Here is a 23,587-nt window from a genome sequence, read left to right as displayed (position 1 = left end):
CTTCACTCTTTGTCATCTTTGACGATGAGCAAAGACTACTTATAATTCGCATTCTTTTTTCCATTTTCAAACTCTTTCTTTTCATTTACAATTGTTTTTATTTTTTCTTCATCATAAAAATTTCATGTACCGTTTTAATGGCGATGAATATAAAGATATTTAAGAGTTGTTTAATTTTTTAAAGATTTCTTAATTTTATCTACATTCATCAAATTATTTCAAATTTACCAATGTCGTTCATTAAAGACGTAAAAAATAGACATATCATTTTTTGTAATATTAGTAAACATGTTGCGAATATGTAATATTGCATATACATGAAATGCAAATGTATAGTGTAAAAAGTACACATTAGTAACGCATGTACATATACACAATATATAAATAAAATTATATTATCATATCGTGAATATACAGAAATCGCTCGTCTGTTCATTGATACAGAAATCAATTAAATTGATAGACTAATAATTTAATGTTCACTGGCGAATTTAATCGCCTTATCATTTAAAAACGTTGATGAAAATTTGATGGTTGCGTTGGTTGTGCGGTAGAATAAACCATTCCTGGAGGTTGTTGATGGGTCATTGCATGACTTTGATGTTGATGAAATTCTGGAGCTCCATGAGGACCATTAAGTCTTACTCGTTTTGCATTTTGTCCGTGATTATGATCGCCATTTCCTTGTTGTTGCTGATTTTGTTGCTAAAATTTTATAACAATTCGTAAAAAGAAAAATATAAATTATCCAAATTAATGAATACTCACAGTTTGTTGTTGATTTTGACGTGCTTTATTTTCAGTCTTTTCCTCTGTATCATCGTCCGTTAAGAATTCTCGTTTAGGATATGGAATAGGACAACCGGCAAATATGCTACAATATTAATTATTTAAGTAGATTGATTCGGTTTAAAAGCAAAAGATATATACGATTATAAAAACGTAATTTAAATTCTTAAAGACTTACTCTTGCGTTGGCAATGGTTCTTCTTGAAAGTAAGCGTCTTGCATAGAATGTTCGGAGGTTATTCGTTTATTGGGATCCATCATTAACAATTTCTGAAGCTGAAATGAATTAATATTATTATTTGAAAAATAAGTTTAAAAAGAATTAAAATATTTTAATCATACTTAATCATACCAAATTAAACGCTTTACTATCGGGTTTAATTTTATGTCTGTCCATATACTTAGTAAGAGAACAGTTTGCATAACTGTAAGAAAATTTATATTCCAATTAAAATTAAATTAAAAATTTTCATTTATGCATTTTTTATGTGTTGGTGTATGTATATATCAGTCTTTAGAAGGATACTAACTTTGATCTTTTAAAATCTTTAAGTAATGTAGGATGTTCTGGCATTTTTTTAATATCTTCCCAATCTTTTTCCAATGGAAATCCCATCACGTTAAATATTCTAAATGTTAATGAAAGTCGTTATATTTATTATAATATTATATTCTATGTTATTTATATATTTAATGTAATGATATATCAAACAATTTGTTTACCTATCTAATTGATCATGATGATATGGATTACTAGTCTTAATATCTTCTTGTCTACAATGGAATATAGGTTCAGAAGTTAAAAGCTCTGCAAATATACAACCAATAGCCCAAATATCTAAAATAAAAAAAATATTTGAAAAGAAAATATATATTGATATTTATAATTTTTAAATATATACAAAAAAATACCTATAGCTTTTGTATAATGTCTAGCACCTAAAAGTAATTCCGGTGCTCTATACCAAAATGTTACTACAACTGGATCCAAATCTGCAAGAGGCTTTAAAGGAGCATTGAATAATCTAGCAAAACCCATGTCTGCAATTTTAACACGTCCTCTTTCATTTCCTTCTCCCATTACTAAGATATTTGCTGGTTTCTAAATTTAATATTATTTAATCCAAAATTAATAAAAATAAGATATTATACATATGTATGATTTAAATCTATATATATAATAATAAATTACCAAATCTCTATGAAGCACCCAATTGGAATGTAAATAATGAATACCATCAAGAATTTGGTACAACAAAGACTTTACCATACCCTTTGGTACCATAACAGGTTTCTTATTAGCTTTTGCTGCTCTATGAAACTTTATTATATGCTACAGATTAAAATAAAAATTATTAATGTTCAAAATTAGAAAATATTTAATGAAATTGATTACTAAATTCAATTATGAAATATTTCTAAGAAACATACCCATAAATCATGTTCAGCAAAGTCAAATAATAACCATACTTTGCGATCAATATGTGATAAAAAGACTCTAATTAATGTAATCACATTTACATGTTTCAGTTCCCTAAGTAACTATAGAAACATATATGTCAAAATATTTATAATAAAATAATTAATATTATTATATGTATTATGCTTTTAATTTTGGATAATATGCATATTATCCAAAATTGCATATTAATGGTTTTATAATAATTTTATATAATATGCATATTAATAAGAATAAATACTTACTGCAATTTCTCGACATGCAGACATTGAAAGGCCTGTACCTTCTATTTGTTTAAGGCCAAAATCCTTTGTGTCTGGTCGAGATTTTAATTCGCTATCTGGTACACTATTCAAATGTCAAATATGCATTATCATCGCAAAAAGTGAAAAGGATAAAATGAAAAGAATTCTCGCCTTGTATAAGTGTTTTTTATATAATGCTTAATACTTAGAATAATTAAAATAAATAAATATAATATATTATATATATTACAGAGTATTCTAGAAATTATAGATATGTATAAGAAACCAAAACATGTACAAAAATTAATTTTATTTCAATATTTAAATAAAAGCTACAATTTTCTAATAACAGAAAATATTCCTTTGTAAATTTTTATATTTTACGAAAAATGAAAGATTATTCTTACTGATATGAAATATAATTTAATATATTAATCTTCTATGTTAGGTTAGAAAAACTAACCCTTCCTTTCTGCGAGCTTTATAGACATGACCATAAGTTCCTCTTCCAACTTTACATCCCTCAAATTCAAAAAGATCTTCGACCTTAGTTCGATCTGTGTCAGTTTTTAATTTAAATTCATAATCCATGATATTTAATATTACTGAGATATTTATCAACTATAAACAAACATTTTTAATACATATATATATAAATAGATAAAGACCGATCAACTTTTGCTTATACCATCACAAACGAGGTACAGAATAGACCTAACATTCAATATATTTTTTCGTCCTATAATGGAGGATAGTAGATCCTTCTTATTATTTTTAGTATTATTATTTTAGTATTATTCTCAGTCCAAAATAAGATTTTAATAATAATTAAAATAATAATAATTGAAATTAAATTTCAATATTTCAAAATTACATGTAAAAAATAGGAAATATATTTTATTTACAAAATTTAAATCCTACCACTATCGTTGAAATAGGACTCCACGTCATATGCAGTATATATTTTTTGCAAAATCGTCGTAAACATATATTATAAAGTCAAAAATATTATATGTATATATTTTAAATATATTTTTTACATTAAAAATTAAAAAAAAATTGTAGTTTTGAAAAAAAAATAATGAAAATGTGTTTAATTGACATCTTGTATCTTTTATTCTGCTATGATTATGCGTTAAGAATGAATACAGACAAGAAAAGTAAATAGGAGGAAAAAGACAGAAATAGAAAAAATAAAAATATGGAAACTCAACGCCATCTCTAAAGTATCGTAGATGAGATTAATAGCATAAACAGGAAGAGTAAATAATAGACAAGAAGAATAGAAATAGGATAAGAATTGATCGTTAGTGCCATCTTTCGAATGATATTTTTCTAAAAGTATTCGAGAGATGGTAATAACAATCAATTCTTACCTTATTTAATCCTCTTATTATTTGCTTTTCTTATCTATTACAAGTTTTATTTATGCACTTTGGAGATGGTGCTGATTCTTATATTTTTACTTTCTGTTTTTTTTCATTATTAACTCTCACTTTAACCACTTTTTAGAATGTAAATTCATATTATACGATAAATTAATTCCTAAATAATTGATTTATCTTATAATTTGACTTATAATATTTTAGAAATTAAAAAAATTGTATCTAGATATAATTTAAAAAAAAATAATAATTAGAAACGCGGTATAAAATAAAAAAAGATAACTTATAAATGAATCAATCATCTTGCTACATAACATGAAAACAAGCCTTGGTTATTATAATTTATACTAGTATAAGAATTACTATTGTGAGGATTAAATCATAATTATTGTTTAACATATATATTGTTATAATATTTATTATATTGTTTTATAATATTAAAATGCCTGCAACAACTTTACACAAATTTACGACATTCATAGGATTGATATCAATATTACATACAGCATATTCAGCTGCTCAACGTATGTATTATTTTTACAATTAAAAGTATAATGGTTATTTTTTAATATTTCTTGACTAAATTGTTTAAATTTTGACTAAACTTTTATAATGAAATTTATAGATCGTTCATATTTACGAATAACAGAACAAGAATTCATTACTTTACCAATTGATGTAAGTATTAATATTTAGAATTAACATAAAAAAAATATGCAATTCATGACATATCTTTCTTGCAGATTTTAATACAAGGCATTATCAGTTTATTTTTGGTTATGTATGGAGTTATGTATATTGCTGGTGATTTCAAAGAAATTCGAGCAGTTGTAGATTTAGAAAACAAATCTTGGGAAACATTAAGAAATCTTCCTTCATTTCAAATATTTAATCATCGTGGTAGATCTTTATCGCCTCAATATACACAATAAAATATTTTTATTATTTATTCGTAAAATGGACATATAATTAATGTAATTATTTAAAAACAAATACATATACAAATAGCGCATAGAATTTTGTAATTTAATTTATATATTATTTATTATTAATCTTAATTGTATTACATAAAAAAAAAGATAATCTTTTTATTATATATATAACAATATAAATTTTAAATCTATATTTAAAAAAACACAGTAAAGTATAAATAAAAAGAATCTTAAAATTTTGTATTCATGTGTTTTATATTTATTTTATGCAAAATACCAATAATTGAATAATAAGTTTAATTCCATGTAAAGATCACTTTTTTTGTTTCTTCTTTTCAGCTTCTGCTTCTTTTTCCCTTTCAATTTCAGTGACATATTCTCCAATAGTATCTAAATCTAACATCTATAATATAAAAAATATTTTAAAATGAATTGTTCGAAGAATATTATAAATAAATAAATTTTAAAGTTTATACCTGTAAAGGTTGACCACGTCTCATTACTGCGATTTCTAAATTTTTTCTTCCAGATTGTACTACTTCTAATAAAGCTCTGATAGCTAATTTTATTGTTCCCTTTTCAGTTGCTACTTCTTCTGGTGTATAATATTTTTGTAAAAATTCATGAACTGTTTTGGCATTTCGACCTGTTGCATTTGCCTTAGAAAGGGAAAATAAATTTTTTTTTTCTCTTTTTACAATTAACAAATAATATCTGAACATAATATACCTTCCACTCATAATAAATGCCTGAAGGTTCTGTTTGATATAAATGTGGAACACCATCATAATCAAACCCAGCTAAAAGACACGATATTCCAAAAGGTCTTCTACCATTACTTTGTGTATATTTTTGTTTTAAACCTAAAAGTGAATAATGTTTTATAAGTATATATATATTTAATAAAAAAAATAATAGAATATACATATTTACCTGCAATGTATCTAGTTATATATTCCAATGTAACTGGATCTTCCACAGTTAATCTATGACTCTGACATTCCACTTGTGCACGATTAATTAATACTCTTGCATCTGCTGTTAAACCTTGAAGGAAAAAATAAAACACATATAGTAATTTATTAATTATATTAATTATTTATATAATATATTTTAATAATATTTATAAACAAACCTGCAAATGCCATTACAACATGTTCATCTAAAAGACATATCTTACGAACTGTTCGTTCCTCTTGAAGTTTTGCAATAGATTTTTTTTCAACGCCTAAAACGACTACATCATTACCACGAACGCCAACCTATATAATTAAATCATCAATATGATTATTTAAAAAAAAAAATATAAAATATAAAAATCATTTTACATTTTAACTTGTAATATCAATTATTAAATGCATTTAATGTTATTTTGTTTCATATTAATAAAGTTTCATGTTATATCATATCATGATATATGAATAATGTAACGTTAATGCAAAAATATACAAAATTGTTGAACAATTTATCGCAAACACAAAAGAGGTTAGATAAAATATATAATCATACCGCAGAAGAACCTTTTCTGACAGCTTCTTGTGCATATTCTACTTGTAGCAAATGTCCATCTGGTGAAAATACCGTAATAGCTCTATCGTACCTTGCTGTCATTCTGTCAAATTTTTTGAAAATATATCTTCCTTGTACTGCTCACGAAATGACTTCGCCGTTTTTCAAAATGATCGCTATTCATTCGGAAGTTTGGTTCTAAGACTTACCGATAGAGGGTAATATATGTTAACATTTTCATAATCATCGTAACGTAACGTTTTATACTGTTTATTTTTTCAAAAAATAAAATAAAGACATAATTTTACTTTTTTTTTTTTCACATAAATTGTTAATATAAAAATATTTAAAATAGAATTACATTTAATCATAATCTTAATTTTTAAAATAAAAAATATAAACACTTTTTCAATTTCTGCATTTTAAATCTTAATGATTTATTTGAATTCTTAATAACTTATAGAATTGATAAAGTTAAACAATAATTATGCATATAAAAATTAATAAAAAAAATATTTAAAATCAAAAAAAGATAGAATTATTTAAAAATAATTTAAAAAATAGATTATTTAAAATAGAAATAAATATGTAAAATAGAATTATGTTCAATAATCTTATTTTCCTTCTATTTTTTCAGTCAAAAAATATAAACAATTTTTGAAAAATGATTTCTATATCTCCAATCTTTGAATGATTTATTTGAATTCTATTATTAATCTATTTATAAAATTATTAAAAAAATTAAGACAAAATTAAACAATAATTATGTGTGAAAAATCAAAGATATATATGATTCGAATAAAGTACGATAAAAATATATAGAATTATTTAAACATCAATATAACAAAAAATTTAAATAAATATTTCTATTATATGAAAAAAATTGTTCTCTTCCTATTTTTTGTTTCTTCTGTATAAGAGCTAAAAACGAATACAATATATCTACTTCACCGTTTATTCTGTTCATTATATTCTATACCGATTTATATATTTATATATAAATCGATATCGATAACCGATTTTAATAAAAATACTTAGTAGGATATTGCTTTCAAAATAAATGGAGGAATTAGAAGTATTTGATATTGTGTACGTATGATAGGAGTGGGGATAAATAAATAGAATCTGTATTGTAGCTAGTATAAAACGCGCCGATCGACTTGCTGAAAGGTTTAGTCAAGGTTGAGAGCTCTCTGTTCCCATTTGTTCAAGCAACATGATCGGGTTCGTAAAGATACTTTCACTTTTCATATTTTCTACGATAATAAAAACAATAATATTTTTTCCATTTATATTTTTAACAACTTGACGTGAGGATATTATAAAATTTTTCACATTTTCATTTCGATGAAACTTATTCGCATAATCTTTCGATCATTTGTAATAAAAAAAATGTTATTTTTGTTAAATGGATAATTATGTAATATTATTTATAAAAAAAGGCATATAAATATTTATTTAGCATAAAATCATTATTTAATAACGTTTATCATATATTTTATGTAACTGAATTAAATTTGAAATAAATTTCAATTATATGTCTTAAAGATTTCTTTAAAAGGAAGGAAAAGGAAGAAAAAAAAAATCGAACAGAATATTTTAATTTTGAAAATTTCGAAATTTTATGGAATTTTTCCGATTTTATGATTTTATTCATATTAATATTTAATAATAATAGTTAATATTCTTCGATTTCATCATATCCTTAATTCATCGTGAAAGAAATAAGTTAATATATATTCTTATATTTTATAATTAATTGATATATCATATAACTATGATAAATATCATCGTAACACACTTCACGATAGAAGTAAAATATTTTTTTTTACTTTTATAATTTTTTAAAATGGAAAATGTTCACGGTCATTTTCATATCTTAAAGAAATCGTTTTTTTTATCGAATATTTTTTAATTACTTAAATATGTATATGTATATATTGTAAATATATTCAGTATTATGTATTATATTATATATTGTATTAATTTCATGTTATAATTGAAGCGATCGACATAAATACAATATAGATACGTGTACGTGTATAGTAAATACGATGTAAATATGATCAAAGCAATCGTTCATTTAAATTAAAAAAAAGAAAAAAAAAAAAAAAGAAAAAGAAAAAAAACAAAGGCGATCAGTTTTTAACGAGGTTCAGAAATAAACATAAACTATAAATATATATCACAATCACAATCACAATTAAAAAAGATGTTATCAATGAAATATTTTCCTTACAAATTGTTTTGGAACCGGACAGTTTCTAACACAATTTTTTTCTATGAAGATTAAAGAAAAAGAAGCTTCTAATATTTGGGGTGAGCATCGCTACAATTCTATTTATCGTCCTAACGATAATAATCGTATTATTCGTTAATAATTCAGAAACGATATCTAATGGAAGCTCGTACTTTGGAAAATACAAAAAGGTAAACTATGGATCAAAATGATGATTAAATGAGATTTTTTTTATTTTTATTTAGAGAATAATAATGAAGAATAATGATTTATAATAACCGCACTCATTATCGTATTTTAAGTGATTTTTCTTTTTCTTTTTTTTTTTTTTTTTTTACGTATCGACGATGTTGGTTTGCTTTTGAAAAGGCTGCAGTGTCCACACATGGTCAAGAATGCGCTGAGATAGGTGTCGGCATGTTAAATAAAGGTGGATCGGCAGTCGATGCGGCTATTGCTGCCCTCTTATGCGAGGGAGTTGCATCTTTACATAGGTAAAATTAAAAATTCTTGTTTATCCATCTCGCGCATGCGTATCCCATATATTTTAATTTTCTAATATTTCTCCAATCGTTGTTCTACGCGTTTTGTTTGAATTGGATCAAAGTATGGGATTGGGCGGTGGATTTTTAATGACCATTTGGGATGCATCTAACAAAACTGCCGATTATTTGGATGCAAGGGAGATCGCTCCACTTGATGCAAATGAGAACATGTTTCACGGAGATCCTCAATTAGCGATGTTTGGTAAAATGTTAACATTTTTTTTTTTATCATTATCACGCGTGTGTGCCCACGTGTTAACGCCAATATTAATATCCCACGATACGCCCCTACTAAGGTGGTTTAGCCGTTGCAGTACCAGGCGAACTTCTTGGGTATTGGGAAGCCCATAAAAAATATGGAAAATTGAAATGGTTCGATCTATTCGAGCCGATTATTTCTCTGTGCGCCACTGGATCTATCGTGACTAAATATTTGGAATCATATTTAACCAGTAAAGAATCTTCGATAAGAGCGGAAAAATCGTTGGCCGAAATCCTTATAAATCCTACTACCAATTCGTTATGGAAGGTGAATGTTTATGTTTTTTCTTTCTCTCTCCTATATTTCACGATCTCGATAGAGGACTATATAGAATTTCGTTTGTTTCAGGTAGGCGATAGAATAAAAAGACCACGTTTGGCAGAAACATTAAAATTGATCGCGATTAATGGACCCGATATATTTTACAATGGCAATATGACTGATAATTTAGTCAAAGAGATCAGTGCTTTCAAAGGTATCATAAAGAGGGAGGATTTCGTAAATTATAAGTATGAATGCATGAATTTTTTATAAACCTTCTAAAAGCGATTCAAATCGAAATACGTACGTGTACGTGTATATATACGAGTGTCGTGTTATAGAGTAAAATGGAGGAAACCGATTAAATCAACAATCGGGAATTTAACCATCTATACCGCACCGCCACCTAGTTCAGGAGCGCTGCTAACTTTTATTATGAATGTTCTCTACGGTATAATTCCAAATCAGGACAATCGAATTACATGGCAAAATATAATCGAGACGTTTAAATGGGCTTATGCTAAAAGAACGAAATTAGCTGATCCTGATTTCATTGATATCAGTGAGTCGGCAATTTATGTTATCACTGCATAGTCACTGTTACATGTGATAAGTATACATATAAATAAAAAGCAATTTTTATTAGTTACGTAACAAATCATTTGAACATCAATTTAAATTACTTTAGATAAGAGTATACGATAAGAGTATACGATAAAAGCAAATTTAGAATCAGTTCATAGAAACAAACAAGAATAGAATTAATGATGATATGATGATACTTATCGCAGCTAATATATTTATTAGGTTTATTCTTAATTCTTATCTAATTTTCTTTTATTAAAAAAATTTTATTAAAAAAATATTTCTCATTTGATTAATGATAAATTATAATAATTGATAATTTTTTTTCCAGCCCAAGTACTTAATAATTTGACATCTGTTGATTATGCAAATATGATTCGAAAGAAAATTAAAATAAACGAAACAAGTAACGATCCGACTTATTATGGTGCTATTACTGTTCCACCAGACGATTCAGGAACGTCTCACATCTCCGTTTTGGCTCCCGATGGATCTGCTGTATCTGTTACATCAACGATAAATCAAGTGTTAGTCAAGTTTATTATTTATTTGTATTAACAATTTCGATTTCGATTTTTCAAATAAATATCAATTTCGAAAACGCGTATACTTATATAAACAAAAAAATATTTCTAATTTTAATTATTAATTTGACAGTTTTGGAGCAATGATACGTTCAGAATCGACTGGCATAATATTTAATGATGAAATGGATGATTTTAGCTCCCCAAATATAACTAATGCATTCGGTGTACCACCTTCGCCAGCAAATTTTATTAAGCCTGGAAAAAGACCTTTGAGTTCTATGAGCCCGACAATTGTTGTAAGCATACATTTTGTAAATGACGAGATAATATTATATAGGTATATATATATATATATATAAAATCAATATTTGATTTTTTTTTCATTTTTTTTTTTTTTTTATAAAGGTAGATAAAGATGAACATGTCCGCTTAGTAATTGGTGCTGCAGGTGGAACTAAAATCATCACCTCAATTGCAACAGCAATGGTATTAAATCTTTGGTCAGGATATGATATAAGACAAGCTATTGATGTACCTAGAATTCATCATCAAGTAAGATCAAATTTCGATTCAATCGTCTGATATATTATATATTTCTAATTAATTATAAATTTTTTCAAATTATAGCTATTACCAATGATTGTTCAACATGAACAAGGATTTTCTACAGATATATTAAATTATTTATCGAATATTGGACATAATATTACAACTTATACGGGAATTGGTAGTGCAATTACGGCTATATCTAAACAAAATGGACAAATATTTGCTACTTCGGATTTTCGAAGAGAAGGAAAAACTGCTGGTTTTTAAGTAATTATTTAAGTTTTTTTACCCATCAACAAAATAGCAAATAAAATGACTCAGTGCATAGATAAAAAATAATGTTGCTATATACGCAAGTGATACGACATTGTTGTGATAAAATATTAGTTTATCTTTCTAATAATGCAATGCACATAATCGTACGATCTAACTATGAAAACTGTAAGTCTCAAATGATCGTTGCGAGTCTTATAAATGCCGCATCCTAGTGAATATCTGTATTCTATAATAAATAATAATTCTTTAATCAAAGAAATGTGACAATAGAATCTTAAAAAATTATTTAAATAAGAAGTATTAGTGTATATATATATATGTATATATGTATATATATATGTATATATATGTATATATATATGTATATATATGTATATATATATATGTATATGTATATATATATATATATATATATATATATATATATGTATATATATATATCGATATAAAATAAATTTTAAATTAATTTTTTTAAAGTATTCGAAAAATATAAGTATCAAGTAATATTAATATTGTTACATGTAAAACTATTTGCTAAAGGTGTAAATTTAAATGTAAAATAAATGTTATGTGTATATTAATAATTTATCTTAAAAAAATATACATACTTTCATTTAATTTTTAATAAATAAAAATAATATTTTAAGATGTATCATTCGATAATTTAAATTTACATTAAAATTACATTAAAAATAGAATAATATAATATATTTAAATAAAATTATGAACTACTACTATCACTTTCTGAAAGTTCAGCTTCTTTCTTTATTTTTCGTACACAACGCTTTATTTTTTTCGTTTTGTATAATCCTTGTTTAGATTTTCGAAGTACCTCGATCGCATGTAATTTATTTTTTAAAGCATTTGCTTTATCATGTTCTCTTTGCGGAATATATTCATCGACATTTTTTTCGTTAAAAGAAGGAACAGAAAAAATTTTAGGCTTAGCGCTACCAGTTAAAGTTTGTTCATTTTTCAATTCCTTCCTTTTCTTTTGATTTTCATTCGAAGATTTTTGTTTCTTCAATGATTGCAAATTTTCAATGCGTTTAAAATCTTTTATATTATCGTTATTTAATTTTTCCACAGCTTTCTGTACTCGTTGGCTTAAATTTATTTCGATTGATTTTGGAATAGTTTGTAATTTAAAATATGCATCTATTTTATTTTGGATTTGCTTCTCTTTTAATCTGTTCAATACTGGCGTTATAATTTTGTTATATTTATCTTTGTCCCAACCAAATTTTTGTTTTGCATAATCGCCTAAAAGTATAATATTAGGTTTACCCCAACTGAAAGTTTCTTTTGATTCGTCCACCATTGGTGAAAGATATGCTTGAACAACAGCTTGATTTGGAAAACCTGTAGATAAAAACAATAATGTATTTTATAAGATAATAATAAGAGAAGTTAACTTTGTATACCTTTCTGAATTTCTAAATTTTGTAATTTGGTTCGTAAACTCGTTTTTCCAGGACCAGTAGCTTTACCATTTTCGATCCAAGAACAAAAATTTACTAAGCCTTGTAATAAATTGTCACCTTCTGAAGGAAATGCTGCTAATATTTCTAAAGCAGTAACAGGACCAATACCAGTCAAACCTGTAGTATAATCACTCCCAACTAAGAGGGCAAGACGTATCATTTCATTTCGCGTTAATTCTAAAACAAATAAAGACTAATTTAAACACAAGTATATTTTTTTTAATTAAAAAGATAATAAAACTCACTAAAATAACGTTGTATGTTGCAAGCACGAAATTCAAGAACTTTTTTATTGTTGTCGAAAAAATTTTTATAAACACATTGTCCTCCAAACAGCCAAATATCCGAATCATCTGTAATTGTACCATCGGTAAGATGAATTTGTTCTAAATATGCACATTGCGCTTCTGCTTCCATGGGCGCTACTAAATATGGTATTCCAAATAATTGTAATAATTCCTATAAATATTATATTGAAAAAAATAAATGCGTTTGTTAATAATTTATTAAATTTACTAATTTACTTATTTATTAAAATTTTATTATAACATAATACCTGAGCTTCGATTCGTATTTGATCAGAAATATCGATACCTTGTCTTTCTAATTTACCAATATTTGCAATTAATTCTGTTTGCTTATCCTCTAGTTGGGCCTGAAATTAAAGTATACTAAATATTTTAATAATAAAATATTTGCGTATATGTGATCATCTAATCTATATATATACTTACTTGTAAAGATAGCAATTCATTTTCATTCATAGGTATAGGACTTATTTTTTCTATAGGATTTGACAATGTATTAATATTTATATCATCTTTAATATTTGTATTTTCTATATTATTCTTTGAAACATTTGTCACTTTTTCAATATTAATTTTGTCTTCTATTTGATTTTCTTTTAATTGTACATTTGTGTTTAAAATATTCAGATCAATGTCAATATCTGATTGCTTATTGATATTATCAAATTTCTTTGCATTAAATAATTGATTATCTTTAATTTGATTCTTTGTTGATTCTATAACTTCTTTTTCAAAAGTAATTTTATTTTTAGATGTTTCTTTATCCAAGTTTAATTTGTTATTTGATGTTTCAAATATATCTGCAAACATATCATCTTCTACTTTTTCATCAGATTTAAATGTTATTTGAATACTTTGTTGTGAAACATAATTATTAATAATAGTGTTCTCTTTTGATGCTGGTATATCTTTAATTTCTATAAAATCATCTGAATCTGAATCTGAATCTGTTGAATTAATTATTATTGCAGTTTCTGATTCAAATTGTGCTTTGTTTGAAATGTTCGCAATTTTAATTGGAGATAAATTTATGTTTGTTTCAGTATTTGTTTCTGATAATATTTTTGATTCATCAATTGATTCTACAACATTTGTACAATCGAATTTCGTATACTTTTTATCGTTTTCAGACTTTGGATTTAAATGTTGCGCATTTAAAAAATTATTTTTATTGTCACAATTATCTATTTTATGTGAATCAGTTTGTTCTGATATTCTTGAAGCATTTTTAACATTTTTACACATTTCTCCATTATTTTCAAGAAGAGTAAGAATTTGTTTTTCTGTCAATCCACTATATTCCAACATATATGTTAATGCAGGATTCATAACATTTTGTTTCAAATATTTTTTCGATAATGTTCGTGATTCCCTTGATTCTGTTTCCGATTCTGTATCGTTATTCATTTCACTTATGAATTTAAAATTATTTGTAGCTGTTATTTCAATATCGCTGTCCCAATTATCATTAAGTTCATATTCATTTATATCATCACGAATCGATGTAGATTTACTAGGCCCAGCAATAACTTCATCTATTTTATGTTCATTATTCTGTGTACTTTCGTTATTTGAATTAACATTATTTTTGTTTTTAAAGTATGCATTTTTATCTACAATATAAAATTTATAAGGATAAAGAAACAAATAAAGAAGAATTAATTTCGGTTTCAATGATAAAAATTAATAAAATACCACTAATATAAATTAATCTAGTTGTATTGTCTGCAGCAATGCGATGGGTATAATTTTGAATATCTGTAGGTATCCCCTGTTCTTTTAATAATTTATCTAATTCTTCTAATGTAAGTGTTTTTCCTCCCATTTCTTTTTCTGCATTTTCCAAACTTTGTTGTACTAATCTTCTTTTTAACAAACGTTTCATTTGGAAACCAGAAAATTCATTTGATTCCTAAATAAAAATATATCATATAAATATTGAAGTAAATTCAAAATATTTACATGAATAAAAATATATACTTCAGGCATCTCATGCAAACGTCCCCATGAACTTTGTTTTCTTGTTTCTTTCAAATCAGTTAGAATTTCATAACGCACATCAGCTGGTAAATCTTTAAATTCAGCGCTAGTTACATCTACATTATGAATATTTCCAATCCATTTTGTTTGTTTACGCGGACTCAATTCATCAGAAGAATCAGAATCATAAACATCATTAGAACTTGATTCTGCCTTACTTGTGCTTGGCATATTTGGTAATTTAAACATATCATCCACAGTTTGTTTATTTTGCAAACTTATAATTACTTCAGAAGATTCATTTGTATTATTTTGCATCTCAATGTTAAGTGCTGTTTTTACCGTAGAATGTTTTATTAAATTATTTATTAATTCTGTCCTCATCTGTTGGGCTTTATTCTTGGCCATAGATTTCTGTTTCCTGCGTAAAGCCTGTGAACACAAAGGAATAAGAACCTCTTTTCTCACTACCTGGTTCCCACAGTAAACTAATTATATACAGACAATATTATAATCAAGATAAAAGTACAGTTTCATTAATGCATGCATATACAATGTATGTAATATTGAAATATATAATAACTTAGATAATTAGAAAGTTAAATGAAATTAACTAATTATATTTTAATTGATATTTTTAATAAATATTTTTTAATTTATGCTTTTAAAAAATCAAGATTTAATTAAAAGTATATTTACAGTTGTATTTTTTTTAAGCATTGGCACACCTCCATCAAAAACAAAAACTGGTTTAATTTTATAATACAAAAGTTTGCAAATTCTATGAAATAAACCAATAAGATGAGCATTGGGTTTCGGGTTACCAAAACGGTCCTGATATCCTTGTAATACTTGATGTATCCAAATTGATATATCTATATAAGAATCACAAAATATTTATTATATGTAAGTAGACATTAATTGTAAGTATATTATATTATATTATATAAAGTATACTATATTAATATAATAAATTATTAATATTAAAATTAAAATTTTTTTACCAATAGCTAAGATTTTTCCTTCCAATGTTTCTAAAGGCACTTGTTCTCCTGTTGCATTAAGTAAACGCCATAAACCATAAACACCCATTATTTAAAACAACAAACCTATAATAATAAATTATATAATAAAATTATATTAATTATGTATTAATTATATTATATTGATAACATAAATTAAATATTCTTTGATTAATATATATACAATATGCACAATATTTATTTAATAAAACTACTATATTCAAGATTATGAAAATACAAAAATTATCTTTTACATTTTAAGTACAGTATTCGTTTATAAATTAGAATATTTGCTTAGAAATTAAAAAAACAATTATTTATAGTATATATTTATAATGCATTATAACCTATTATAATTATATATAAAAATATAAAATAATATAAAATATTGTGAAAATACTTACTTATATATAATATATATAGTAATTTTATATGTAAGAATCATTAAATATATAAAAGAATCATTAAGTTATTTACTTTTTATATAGTTTTAATTTTTCAATGATTCGAATCCGCATGCTTACAGATGTCGCAGTAGAAGTTAGTCGCAGTAGCAAGTTAGCTTAAATCAGCTGATCAAAATAATATATTCATATATATTATTCATATCATTATTCATATGTACTACATTTATATTTGTATGTGATGTAGTACATTCAAAATTTGTAATACATTCTAAAAATTATTCTAAATTGTGAGAAAAGAAATATTTTAATCATATTATTTTAAATTCGTTTATATATTTCAATTATCATAAAGTAATAATATTTCCTGAGTTTTAAATTATCTTATTTAAAATTATATTTTTATAAATTGTTATATTTACATTTACAAATGAAAAACATAATTTTATCAAATTTATTATTTGATTAAATAAAATTATGAAATTTTTTATATATAAAATATTTTTATATATAAAACATTTTTATATATAAAATAAATAATATTATATTTAACATAAAAATACTTATTATAATTGACTAATTTTTAATAACGAATTAAAAAAATTATTTAAATTATATAAAATTTTCTAAAAATTTCTATGTATGTATATATATAAAATATATAGAAAATAGATTAAATGATATTTAAATAGACAAAATCTATGAGGATACATAATACATGTTTTTTACAATAATGTTTGCCAATTAAAAATTATATTTAATTGAAAATCTAGGCTTTCGATGCAATAAAAGGTAAGTTTATAACGTTAATTTGTCTATCCACGCATACTCGTCCTATATTACGCAGTATCAGGCTGATGGCCATTCGTGTGACTCGAATACAACTATCTAACGCGATATGTGAAATATATAGTTGTGTGTGGCTTGTCTAGCTATGCGCATATACACACTCATAAACATGATGTATATGTATATCGTATCGTCATCATGAGAGAAGTGAAGTGAGGTAGAGGCCACCCACTCTTTCCCACAGCAGGTTTTTCCCACGCCCCCCAGGGTAACCCCAACATCCTTTTGCGGCAGCAATTCCACGGCACGTACGGAGTAGAGGGGTGTAGCTCACGTCAGGTGGGGAACAAGAAGGGAAACTGGAGGCGCTTGGGTCGACCAGGCCATTGTACAACAGTAAAACAATAGAATCAACAGTTCAGTAACGTAACTATTCCAACTCTTGAAATTTTTTTGATTAAAATTTTATAAATATTTTTTAAATAAATTAAAAATAATATATTCATATTTTTATTTTATGTAAAATATAAAATATAATTTGATAAAATATTTGATTAAAATAGAATAACATTTAATTTTCTTTTTCTTTTGTTATTCAGTATTTCTTTTTATTTCTTCATATTGAAAATTTAAATTTTATATTTATTACTAATAAAAAAAAGAAAAAAACATGCGATTTAAATATTTAAATGAATAATAATTGCATTAATATCAAGGGTTTTATAGGCACCTCTTATTAATACATACCTGTTCGAGCCACTTACGCGGGTAGTAATAACTCTACGTTATCGTTTCGAACTTAGTTACTCGGCGAATATTGTAGGAGTAAGTTCTATTAACGTTTCTTTGAAAATTTGTCAAAATGAGTTTATCGTTCGTTGTTTAGTTGAAAATAACAAAACTAGAAAAAGATAGATCAGAATAAGGTAATAAAATAATATGTATCCAACTATAATTATAATTAATTTCAAACGGAATTTCGAAATAGTATTTTGGATTTAAAGTGGCGCGCGCGGTTAAACCACTTCTGTGAGTTGGTAAGACTGTTCGGAAAATTCGGAAAGTGAACAGGTGTTTTTTGAATGGATTAGGGAGAATAGGTGACGAGGACGCAAAAGGATTTGCGAATGGTGAAGAATCGAGGAATAATGTGATACTTGTGAATAACTAATAATAATTTAAAAAAATGCATTGGGATTTATGTTTCGAATCGAGTTGAAAAATAAGGTAAATATTAAAAACGTAACCTGTTTTTTGTTCGGTGTAACCTTTGCATCAAAAAAGTAAATAAACAGTTTTTTAAATATTAATTAAAAAATGTATATGGATTTTTTATTTATAAATATTGTTAATTTATTTATGAAATTAAAAAAATTTACGATGAATAATCATAATGTTTAATTTCTGTCATTAAATCAAATATAAAAAAATTTAAATTTTTCATTTTCATAATGTTCTTTAATAAGAAAATCTATACAAGAGTATCATTCTTTATTTTTTCTATAGTGTAAAATTACATATGTGCATATAATACTTTATACAATACTTTATATGTACATATATAGAATTTAAATCACTTTGTCATTTATATAATAATATAAGTTTTTACAATATTTACAATACAAAAATAGTTTGTATCTGCAGTTTCACATGAAAAGATGTATTTGTAATTTTATTCACTATGCATTTAATTAAGTATACGTAACTTATAACAAACAATTAGCATTGTAATTTTTATTTTATTAGGAATAGTTTTCCATTTTTATAATATTATTGTGACTTTCTTGTTTTATAAAATTTATGGAAATATATAATTTAATTTAATGATAGTTATGATATTCAAAAATTAAAATATGTTTGAAAAAATTATTTTAATAGATAAAATTAATCAGCGAACATCTTTATATTTACAAGTACATAGATATAATTGTATAGACACAACGAACAAGGTGATTTAATTCATGCAGGAAAAATGAGCTCAGCTTGGTTCCCACAGTATATATGTACATTTCCTCTTTCCTGTACTAAGACTAACAATTCTTAGTAGCTCGTTTAAAGAAAGATACCTTACGTTAATTATATCTTGCATTGTAAAAAAACAAAAATCTTTCCCACACTAAGCTTTTAAATGAACAAAATTGTATGATTCTATGCTTATCCAAATATACATAGTAAAAAACCAATATTTATTTTATATCACAATATTATTATATTTTTTTATATAGTATTCTAATATTTGCAGTAACAAATTATAATAATATATATAATTTATAAGATATATTTCATTTGAATTTGATTTGATAATACTTTTACTCTTTTAATATTTAATTAATATAAAATTTAAAAAAATATATAATATATGGTAGAATGATAGAATGATAGATGATAGATGATGGAAAATAATATTGATTGTAATTAGTTATAATGTAATGTATTTCAGGTAAAGGGGCAAAGATAATTATGACATGCATAGATGACAAGGATAATCTTCAAGCAACCTAACAACTCTATTGTATAGTCGAGAGAATCGAAGTGAAGGTTAAATATGCCACACCAGTTTGGTTTGCCCACGATGGCACATGGAATGCAGTCTCCTCCTTCGCCGACTTCGGTTATGTCAGTTTACCCTCGATTCGGATCCGGTGTTTATAGACCGGATCACCAAGATCAAAGGTTGACACGCGAAGCAATGGAACGGTATTTGCGCGATAGAAGCGACATGGTTATTGTAATCCTTCATGCGAAAGTTGCGCAAAAATCGTATGGTAACGAAAAACGATTCTTCTGTCCTCCACCATGTATCTATTTGTTTGGAGATGGATGGAGAATGCGTCAGGAACAGATGCTTCGAGAAGGAGAGAGCGAGCAGTCCGCTCAACTGTGCGCGTTTATCGGAATCGGTAATTCCGATCAAGATATGCAACAGCTCGATTTGAACAATGGTAAACAGTATTGCGCGGCAAAGACACTTTATATTTCGGACTCGGATAAGAGAAAGCATTTTATGCTTTCGGTGAAAATGTTTTATGGTAGCGGACATGATATCGGTGTGTTTCATAGTAAAAGAATCAAAGTGATCTCGAAACCGTCGAAGAAAAAACAATCTTTAAAAAACGCTGATCTGTGTATAGCGAGCGGAACAAAGGTTGCCCTATTCAATCGGTTACGATCTCAAACAGTTAGTACGCGTTATCTTCACGTAGAGAACGGAAATTTTCATGCAAGTTCTACGCAGTGGGGTGCATTTACTATACACCTATTGGACGATAACGAGAGTGAGTCGGAAGAGTTTCAAGTACGAGATGGTTACGTACATTACGGTAGTACAGTGAAATTGGTATGTTCTGTAACGGGAATGGCGCTTCCACGTCTAGTAATTCGAAAAGTGGACAAACAAATGGCTAGTCTAGAGGCTGATGATCCCGTTTCGCAGTTGCATAAATGCGCCTTCTATATGAAAGACACGGATCACATGTATCTCTGTTTGTCTCAAGAACGTATTATCCAATTTCAGGCTACTCCTTGTCCAAAAGAAGCAAACAAAGAGATGATAAACGATGGTGCCTGTTGGACAATAATTAGCACTGACAAGGCAGAATATCAATTTTTTGAGGGTATGGGTCCGGTTAGATCACCAGTGACGCCAGTACCATTGGTCCACAGTTTACACTTGAACGGTGGCGGGGACGTTGCAATGCTTGAATTGACTGGAGATAATTTTACGCCTAATCTTCAGGTGTGGTTTGGGGATGTGGAAGCAGAAACTATGTACAGATGTCAAGAAAGCATGCTTTGCGTAGTACCAGACATATCACAATTTAGGGGCGAATGGCTTTGGGTACGACAACCAACTCAGGTACCTGTCTCGTTAGTTCGCAACGATGGTATCATCTATGCAACTGGTCTGACGTTCACCTATACTCCAGAACCTGGTCCTCGACCTCACTGCCCGCCCGCAGATGAAATTATGAGAGCGCCGCGTGCCATGCACAATCAAGCGAGCATGCCACCTGCAATCGCGGATGTACCTTGGAACACTCATCAACCTCCTCAATCGGGTCTCTGATGTTTTCTTGACAATTACAGTGCGCATCACCAAAGTTTACGAGTTAGTGAAACGAACACTGTTTCGAACGTTTCTGTTCATTTTTCGAACGATATTCCTATTGTTTCTATCGATACCGAGTCGATCAGCAATAATGCTAACTCAACCATCACTTATACAACGAAAGACCTGTTGCATCGAGTCAATAACACGACGAGTTTGAATGATACGAAAAGCAGCACATAGCAACCGCTTCGTTGCATTGCGTTGCGATCCATTGCGTTATATTATGTTGCCTTTTGTGGGTACTACATATGTACAGTGCTGAGCCGAGAATCGTTTCCCTATGTTTATAAATATGTAGGTTCCTAGCTTTAAGTGTTAATACAGAATTACACAGGGATTAAAATTTATAGCGATTTTAGGATTAAGAGCTTTCTACGAATGTGAATATTTAGCTAATTAGTGAGTAAAAAGTTATGAAAGGAATGGGAGGGGAAGGGAGAGCGCGCAAATTTAAAAAAAATTTGTTCGTCTATGAAATGATAAAACGAATTGATATCCTTTCGTAATATCAATTCAATTATCAGAATACGGCAATTGCCAGACTGCAATTACATATCGATCGCTGAAAATGAGTATACATTTTTCGTCGATTATTGCTAATTTTTTACTTGAAAGATCTTTTTATCGAAGAGATCTTGTTTGGCTTAAAATTGACCGTTGACATCAGAAATATCGTGAATAAAAACGATATGTGACATACAATGTATATTATATTCGTATATATAATTTTTAGCGTGATCTTGCTGATATTTTTACATATATCAAATTTAAAAATAATCGATTTTTTTAAAAAAACATTCGTTTTTATTGAAAAAAATAGATAACTTGCTATCGCGGATTAAAATTAAATTATTAATTATTAATTTATTTTTTATAAGTCAACCGACAAATGATTACTATTACTTTTGTAAAGTATTTTATTCATGTATAGAAATCATTCTAGTTTTACAGAAAAAATGAATCCATTTTATAATTTAAAATTATAATATGTTATATCGGTTGACTTTGTGCGCTATTCAATTGAATTATTCAATTATTAATTTTTTCGTACCGATTATTTATTATAATAATTGTATTATTTCGTCGATGAAACTTTTGATTGCTTATTAATGTAAACAAATATTATGCACGCTTTTTATTAATCTCACTGATTATCAATACCTTAATTTTTCAATTGTGATAAAAATTTTTGGTATCAATCTGCAGAGACGACAATATGCTTGTTCACTTGAAAATATGTATTGGTGCATTTTAAATGGATGAAACAAAAGAAAAGTTTAAGTAGTATATATACGTTTTTATGTCTCTCTATGTTTTGCAATAAATTGAAAAGATTTATATAATAAAATCTTTACTCTATTACCTATACATTATTTCCAAATCCCAAGATTCAATAGTAGAGACAACCAGAACTATTAATGTATCGAGTTGGATCAAAGAAATAATACTGTTTTTAACTGAATTTGTTGGAAATATGAAGAAAGTGAGACATTGTTATATACAAAATACGGTAATACATTTCGATCAAAATAATGGAATTTTATTAAAATGGAAACTAGAAATTATCTATCAGAAACAATTCATTTCTTGATTTTTCAATTTGGTATGAGTTCTTTTCCAGATACCATCGAATATAATTATTTGCAGCAGGAAGTGAGATAAGATCGCTTTGGGAATTGTCTTCCTGAAGAGATCCATTGTAAAAGAGGAATGTCGGTATATGTATACTATGGGAATTTACCCACGATTAAAATTTGCACCAAGTACCTGAAGAACATGATTATCTTTATTCACAGTAATAAATTTTTTAAGTTAATAATTACATCCTTACATGTATCAGTGGACGGATAATTATTGAGTAATCATTACGTTTCATTAGAAAATTATTTTAAGTACACATTCGAACGTAAATTCTACATTTTTGAA

General features: G+C 26.4%; 6 protein-coding genes across 16 annotated transcripts; 3 read left to right on the top strand and 3 right to left on the bottom strand.

Moving 5' to 3' along the window:
• Positions 1 to 175: 175 nt before the first annotated feature.
• LOC122715178 (cyclin-dependent kinase 8) lies at positions 176 to 3,598 on the bottom strand. Of its 3 annotated transcripts, none has more exons than XM_043937142.1 (12): positions 3,415 to 3,598; positions 2,957 to 3,050; positions 2,494 to 2,596; positions 2,221 to 2,331; positions 1,982 to 2,122; positions 1,702 to 1,891; positions 1,513 to 1,627; positions 1,320 to 1,418; positions 1,142 to 1,214; positions 968 to 1,065; positions 769 to 874; positions 176 to 705 (listed from the first exon to the last, which is right to left on the bottom strand). In XM_043937142.1, exons 1-12 carry the CDS (start codon positions 3,479 to 3,481, stop codon positions 508 to 510), a joined length of 1,395 nt encoding a protein of 464 aa, XP_043793077.1. In that variant the 5' UTR covers positions 3,482 to 3,598; the 3' UTR covers positions 176 to 507. The 3 variants fall into 3 exon arrangements, with proteins under 3 accessions (XP_043793077.1, XP_043793075.1, XP_043793078.1); XM_043937140.1 differs by having other exon boundaries at positions 178 to 705; positions 2,957 to 3,114; positions 3,415 to 3,574; XM_043937143.1 differs by lacking the exon at positions 3,415 to 3,598 and having other exon boundaries at positions 189 to 705; positions 2,901 to 3,099.
• Positions 3,599 to 3,988: 390 nt separating this feature from the next.
• Positions 3,989 to 4,912, top strand: LOC122715080 (ER membrane protein complex subunit 5). Its single transcript, XM_043937000.1, has 3 exons — positions 3,989 to 4,402; positions 4,504 to 4,556; positions 4,622 to 4,912. The coding sequence occupies exons 1-3, from the start codon at positions 4,321 to 4,323 to the stop codon at positions 4,808 to 4,810; spliced, it is 324 nt and encodes a 107-aa protein (XP_043792935.1). The 5' UTR covers positions 3,989 to 4,320; the 3' UTR covers positions 4,811 to 4,912.
• A 140-nt stretch (positions 4,913 to 5,052) lies between these two features.
• Positions 5,053 to 6,480, bottom strand: LOC122714923 (proteasome subunit alpha type-7-1). The gene is made up of 6 exons (XM_043936713.1): positions 6,320 to 6,480; positions 5,946 to 6,072; positions 5,744 to 5,857; positions 5,540 to 5,673; positions 5,287 to 5,469; positions 5,053 to 5,213 (listed from the first exon to the last, which is right to left on the bottom strand). Exons 1-6 carry the CDS (start codon positions 6,419 to 6,421, stop codon positions 5,124 to 5,126), a joined length of 750 nt encoding a protein of 249 aa, XP_043792648.1. The 5' UTR covers positions 6,422 to 6,480; the 3' UTR covers positions 5,053 to 5,123.
• A 1,009-nt stretch (positions 6,481 to 7,489) lies between these two features.
• On the top strand, positions 7,490 to 16,484 carry LOC122715157 (glutathione hydrolase 1 proenzyme-like). 5 transcript variants are annotated; one of them, XR_006346790.1, is made up of 14 exons: positions 7,490 to 7,543; positions 8,608 to 8,749; positions 8,928 to 9,052; positions 9,166 to 9,305; positions 9,400 to 9,632; positions 9,714 to 9,874; positions 9,968 to 10,188; positions 10,543 to 10,738; positions 10,869 to 11,034; positions 11,144 to 11,290; positions 11,366 to 11,554; positions 15,746 to 15,891; positions 16,053 to 16,241; positions 16,346 to 16,481. XR_006346790.1 is itself a non-coding variant. In XM_043937096.1 (12 exons), the coding sequence occupies exons 1-11, from the start codon at positions 7,536 to 7,538 to the stop codon at positions 11,552 to 11,554; spliced, it is 1,728 nt and encodes a 575-aa protein (XP_043793031.1). In that variant the 5' UTR covers positions 7,490 to 7,535; the 3' UTR covers positions 13,039 to 13,176. The 5 variants fall into 5 exon arrangements, 2 of the variants coding, with proteins under 2 accessions (XP_043793031.1, XP_043793030.1); XR_006346789.1 differs by lacking the exon at positions 15,746 to 15,891 and having other exon boundaries at positions 16,053 to 16,258; positions 16,346 to 16,484; XR_006346788.1 differs by lacking the exon at positions 15,746 to 15,891.
• Positions 12,167 to 16,916, bottom strand: LOC122715156 (DNA excision repair protein ERCC-5 homolog). Of its 2 annotated transcripts, XM_043937094.1 has the most exons (10): positions 16,762 to 16,916; positions 16,340 to 16,444; positions 16,035 to 16,210; positions 15,336 to 15,767; positions 15,051 to 15,267; positions 13,782 to 14,968; positions 13,604 to 13,702; positions 13,293 to 13,506; positions 12,988 to 13,224; positions 12,167 to 12,925 (listed from the first exon to the last, which is right to left on the bottom strand). In XM_043937094.1, the coding sequence occupies exons 2-10, from the start codon at positions 16,425 to 16,427 to the stop codon at positions 12,285 to 12,287; spliced, it is 3,291 nt and encodes a 1,096-aa protein (XP_043793029.1). In that variant the 5' UTR covers positions 16,428 to 16,444; positions 16,762 to 16,916; the 3' UTR covers positions 12,167 to 12,284. The 2 variants fall into 2 exon arrangements, with proteins under 2 accessions (XP_043793029.1, XP_043793028.1); XM_043937093.1 differs by lacking the exon at positions 16,762 to 16,916 and having other exon boundaries at positions 16,340 to 16,481.
• A 650-nt stretch (positions 16,917 to 17,566) lies between these two features.
• On the top strand, positions 17,567 to 23,584 carry LOC122715159 (suppressor of hairless protein). Of its 4 annotated transcripts, XM_043937098.1 has the most exons (3): positions 17,568 to 17,966; positions 18,642 to 18,777; positions 19,991 to 23,584. In XM_043937098.1, exon 3 carries the CDS (start codon positions 20,096 to 20,098, stop codon positions 21,614 to 21,616), a length of 1,521 nt encoding a protein of 506 aa, XP_043793033.1. In that variant the 5' UTR covers positions 17,568 to 17,966; positions 18,642 to 18,777; positions 19,991 to 20,095; the 3' UTR covers positions 21,617 to 23,584. The 4 variants fall into 4 exon arrangements, with proteins under 4 accessions (XP_043793036.1, XP_043793035.1, XP_043793033.1 ...); XM_043937101.1 differs by lacking the exon at positions 18,642 to 18,777 and having other exon boundaries at positions 17,567 to 17,966; XM_043937100.1 differs by lacking the exon at positions 18,642 to 18,777 and having other exon boundaries at positions 17,567 to 17,976.
• The last annotated feature ends 3 nt before the right edge of the window (positions 23,585 to 23,587 follow it).

This window comes from Apis laboriosa, unplaced genomic scaffold, assembly GCF_014066325.1.
Source record: "Apis laboriosa isolate Shangri-la unplaced genomic scaffold, ASM1406632v1 scaffold34_cov151, whole genome shotgun sequence".
NCBI classification, from domain to species: Eukaryota; Metazoa; Arthropoda; class Insecta; order Hymenoptera; family Apidae; genus Apis; species Apis laboriosa.
Note: the sequence above shows the minus strand (reverse complement) of the source record. Positions and strands in the feature narration are given on the sequence as shown.

Coding starts and splice junctions, on each gene's coding strand:
- LOC122715157 (XM_043937096.1), top strand. Junction 9,306..9,399: donor TCCTCAATTAGCGATGTTTG/GTAAAATGTTAA, acceptor GCCCCTACTAAG/GTGGTTTAGCCGTTGCAGTA. Junction 9,633..9,713: donor CTACCAATTCGTTATGGAAG/GTGAATGTTTAT, acceptor CGTTTGTTTCAG/GTAGGCGATAGAATAAAAAG.
- LOC122715159 (XM_043937101.1), top strand. CDS start 20,096: ATGCCACACCAGTTTGGTTTGCCCACGATGGCACATGGAATGCAGTCT.
- LOC122715156 (XM_043937094.1), bottom strand. CDS start 16,427: ATGGGTGTTTATGGTTTATGGCGTTTACTTAATGCAACAGGAGAACAA. Junction 13,507..13,603: donor AAATACGAATCGAAGCTCAG/GTATTATGTTAT, acceptor TAATATTTATAG/GAATTATTACAATTATTTGG. Junction 13,225..13,292: donor CAACATACAACGTTATTTTA/GTGAGTTTTATT, acceptor TATTTGTTTTAG/AATTAACGCGAAATGAAATG.
- LOC122714923 (XM_043936713.1), bottom strand. CDS start 6,421: ATGACAGCAAGGTACGATAGAGCTATTACGGTATTTTCACCAGATGGA. Junction 6,073..6,319: donor TCAGAAAAGGTTCTTCTGCG/GTATGATTATAT, acceptor TTAATTATATAG/GTTGGCGTTCGTGGTAATGA. Junction 5,214..5,286: donor GACGTGGTCAACCTTTACAG/GTATAAACTTTA, acceptor TTTATATTATAG/ATGTTAGATTTAGATACTAT.
- LOC122715080 (XM_043937000.1), top strand. CDS start 4,321: ATGCCTGCAACAACTTTACACAAATTTACGACATTCATAGGATTGATA. Junction 4,403..4,503: donor AGCATATTCAGCTGCTCAAC/GTATGTATTATT, acceptor TGAAATTTATAG/ATCGTTCATATTTACGAATA. Junction 4,557..4,621: donor TCATTACTTTACCAATTGAT/GTAAGTATTAAT, acceptor TCTTTCTTGCAG/ATTTTAATACAAGGCATTAT.
- LOC122715178 (XM_043937140.1), bottom strand. CDS start 3,444: ATGACGTGGAGTCCTATTTCAACGATAGTG. Junction 1,066..1,141: donor ATAGTAAAGCGTTTAATTTG/GTATGATTAAGT, acceptor AATTCATTTCAG/CTTCAGAAATTGTTAATGAT. Junction 706..768: donor GTCAAAATCAACAACAAACT/GTGAGTATTCAT, acceptor ATAAAATTTTAG/CAACAAAATCAGCAACAACA.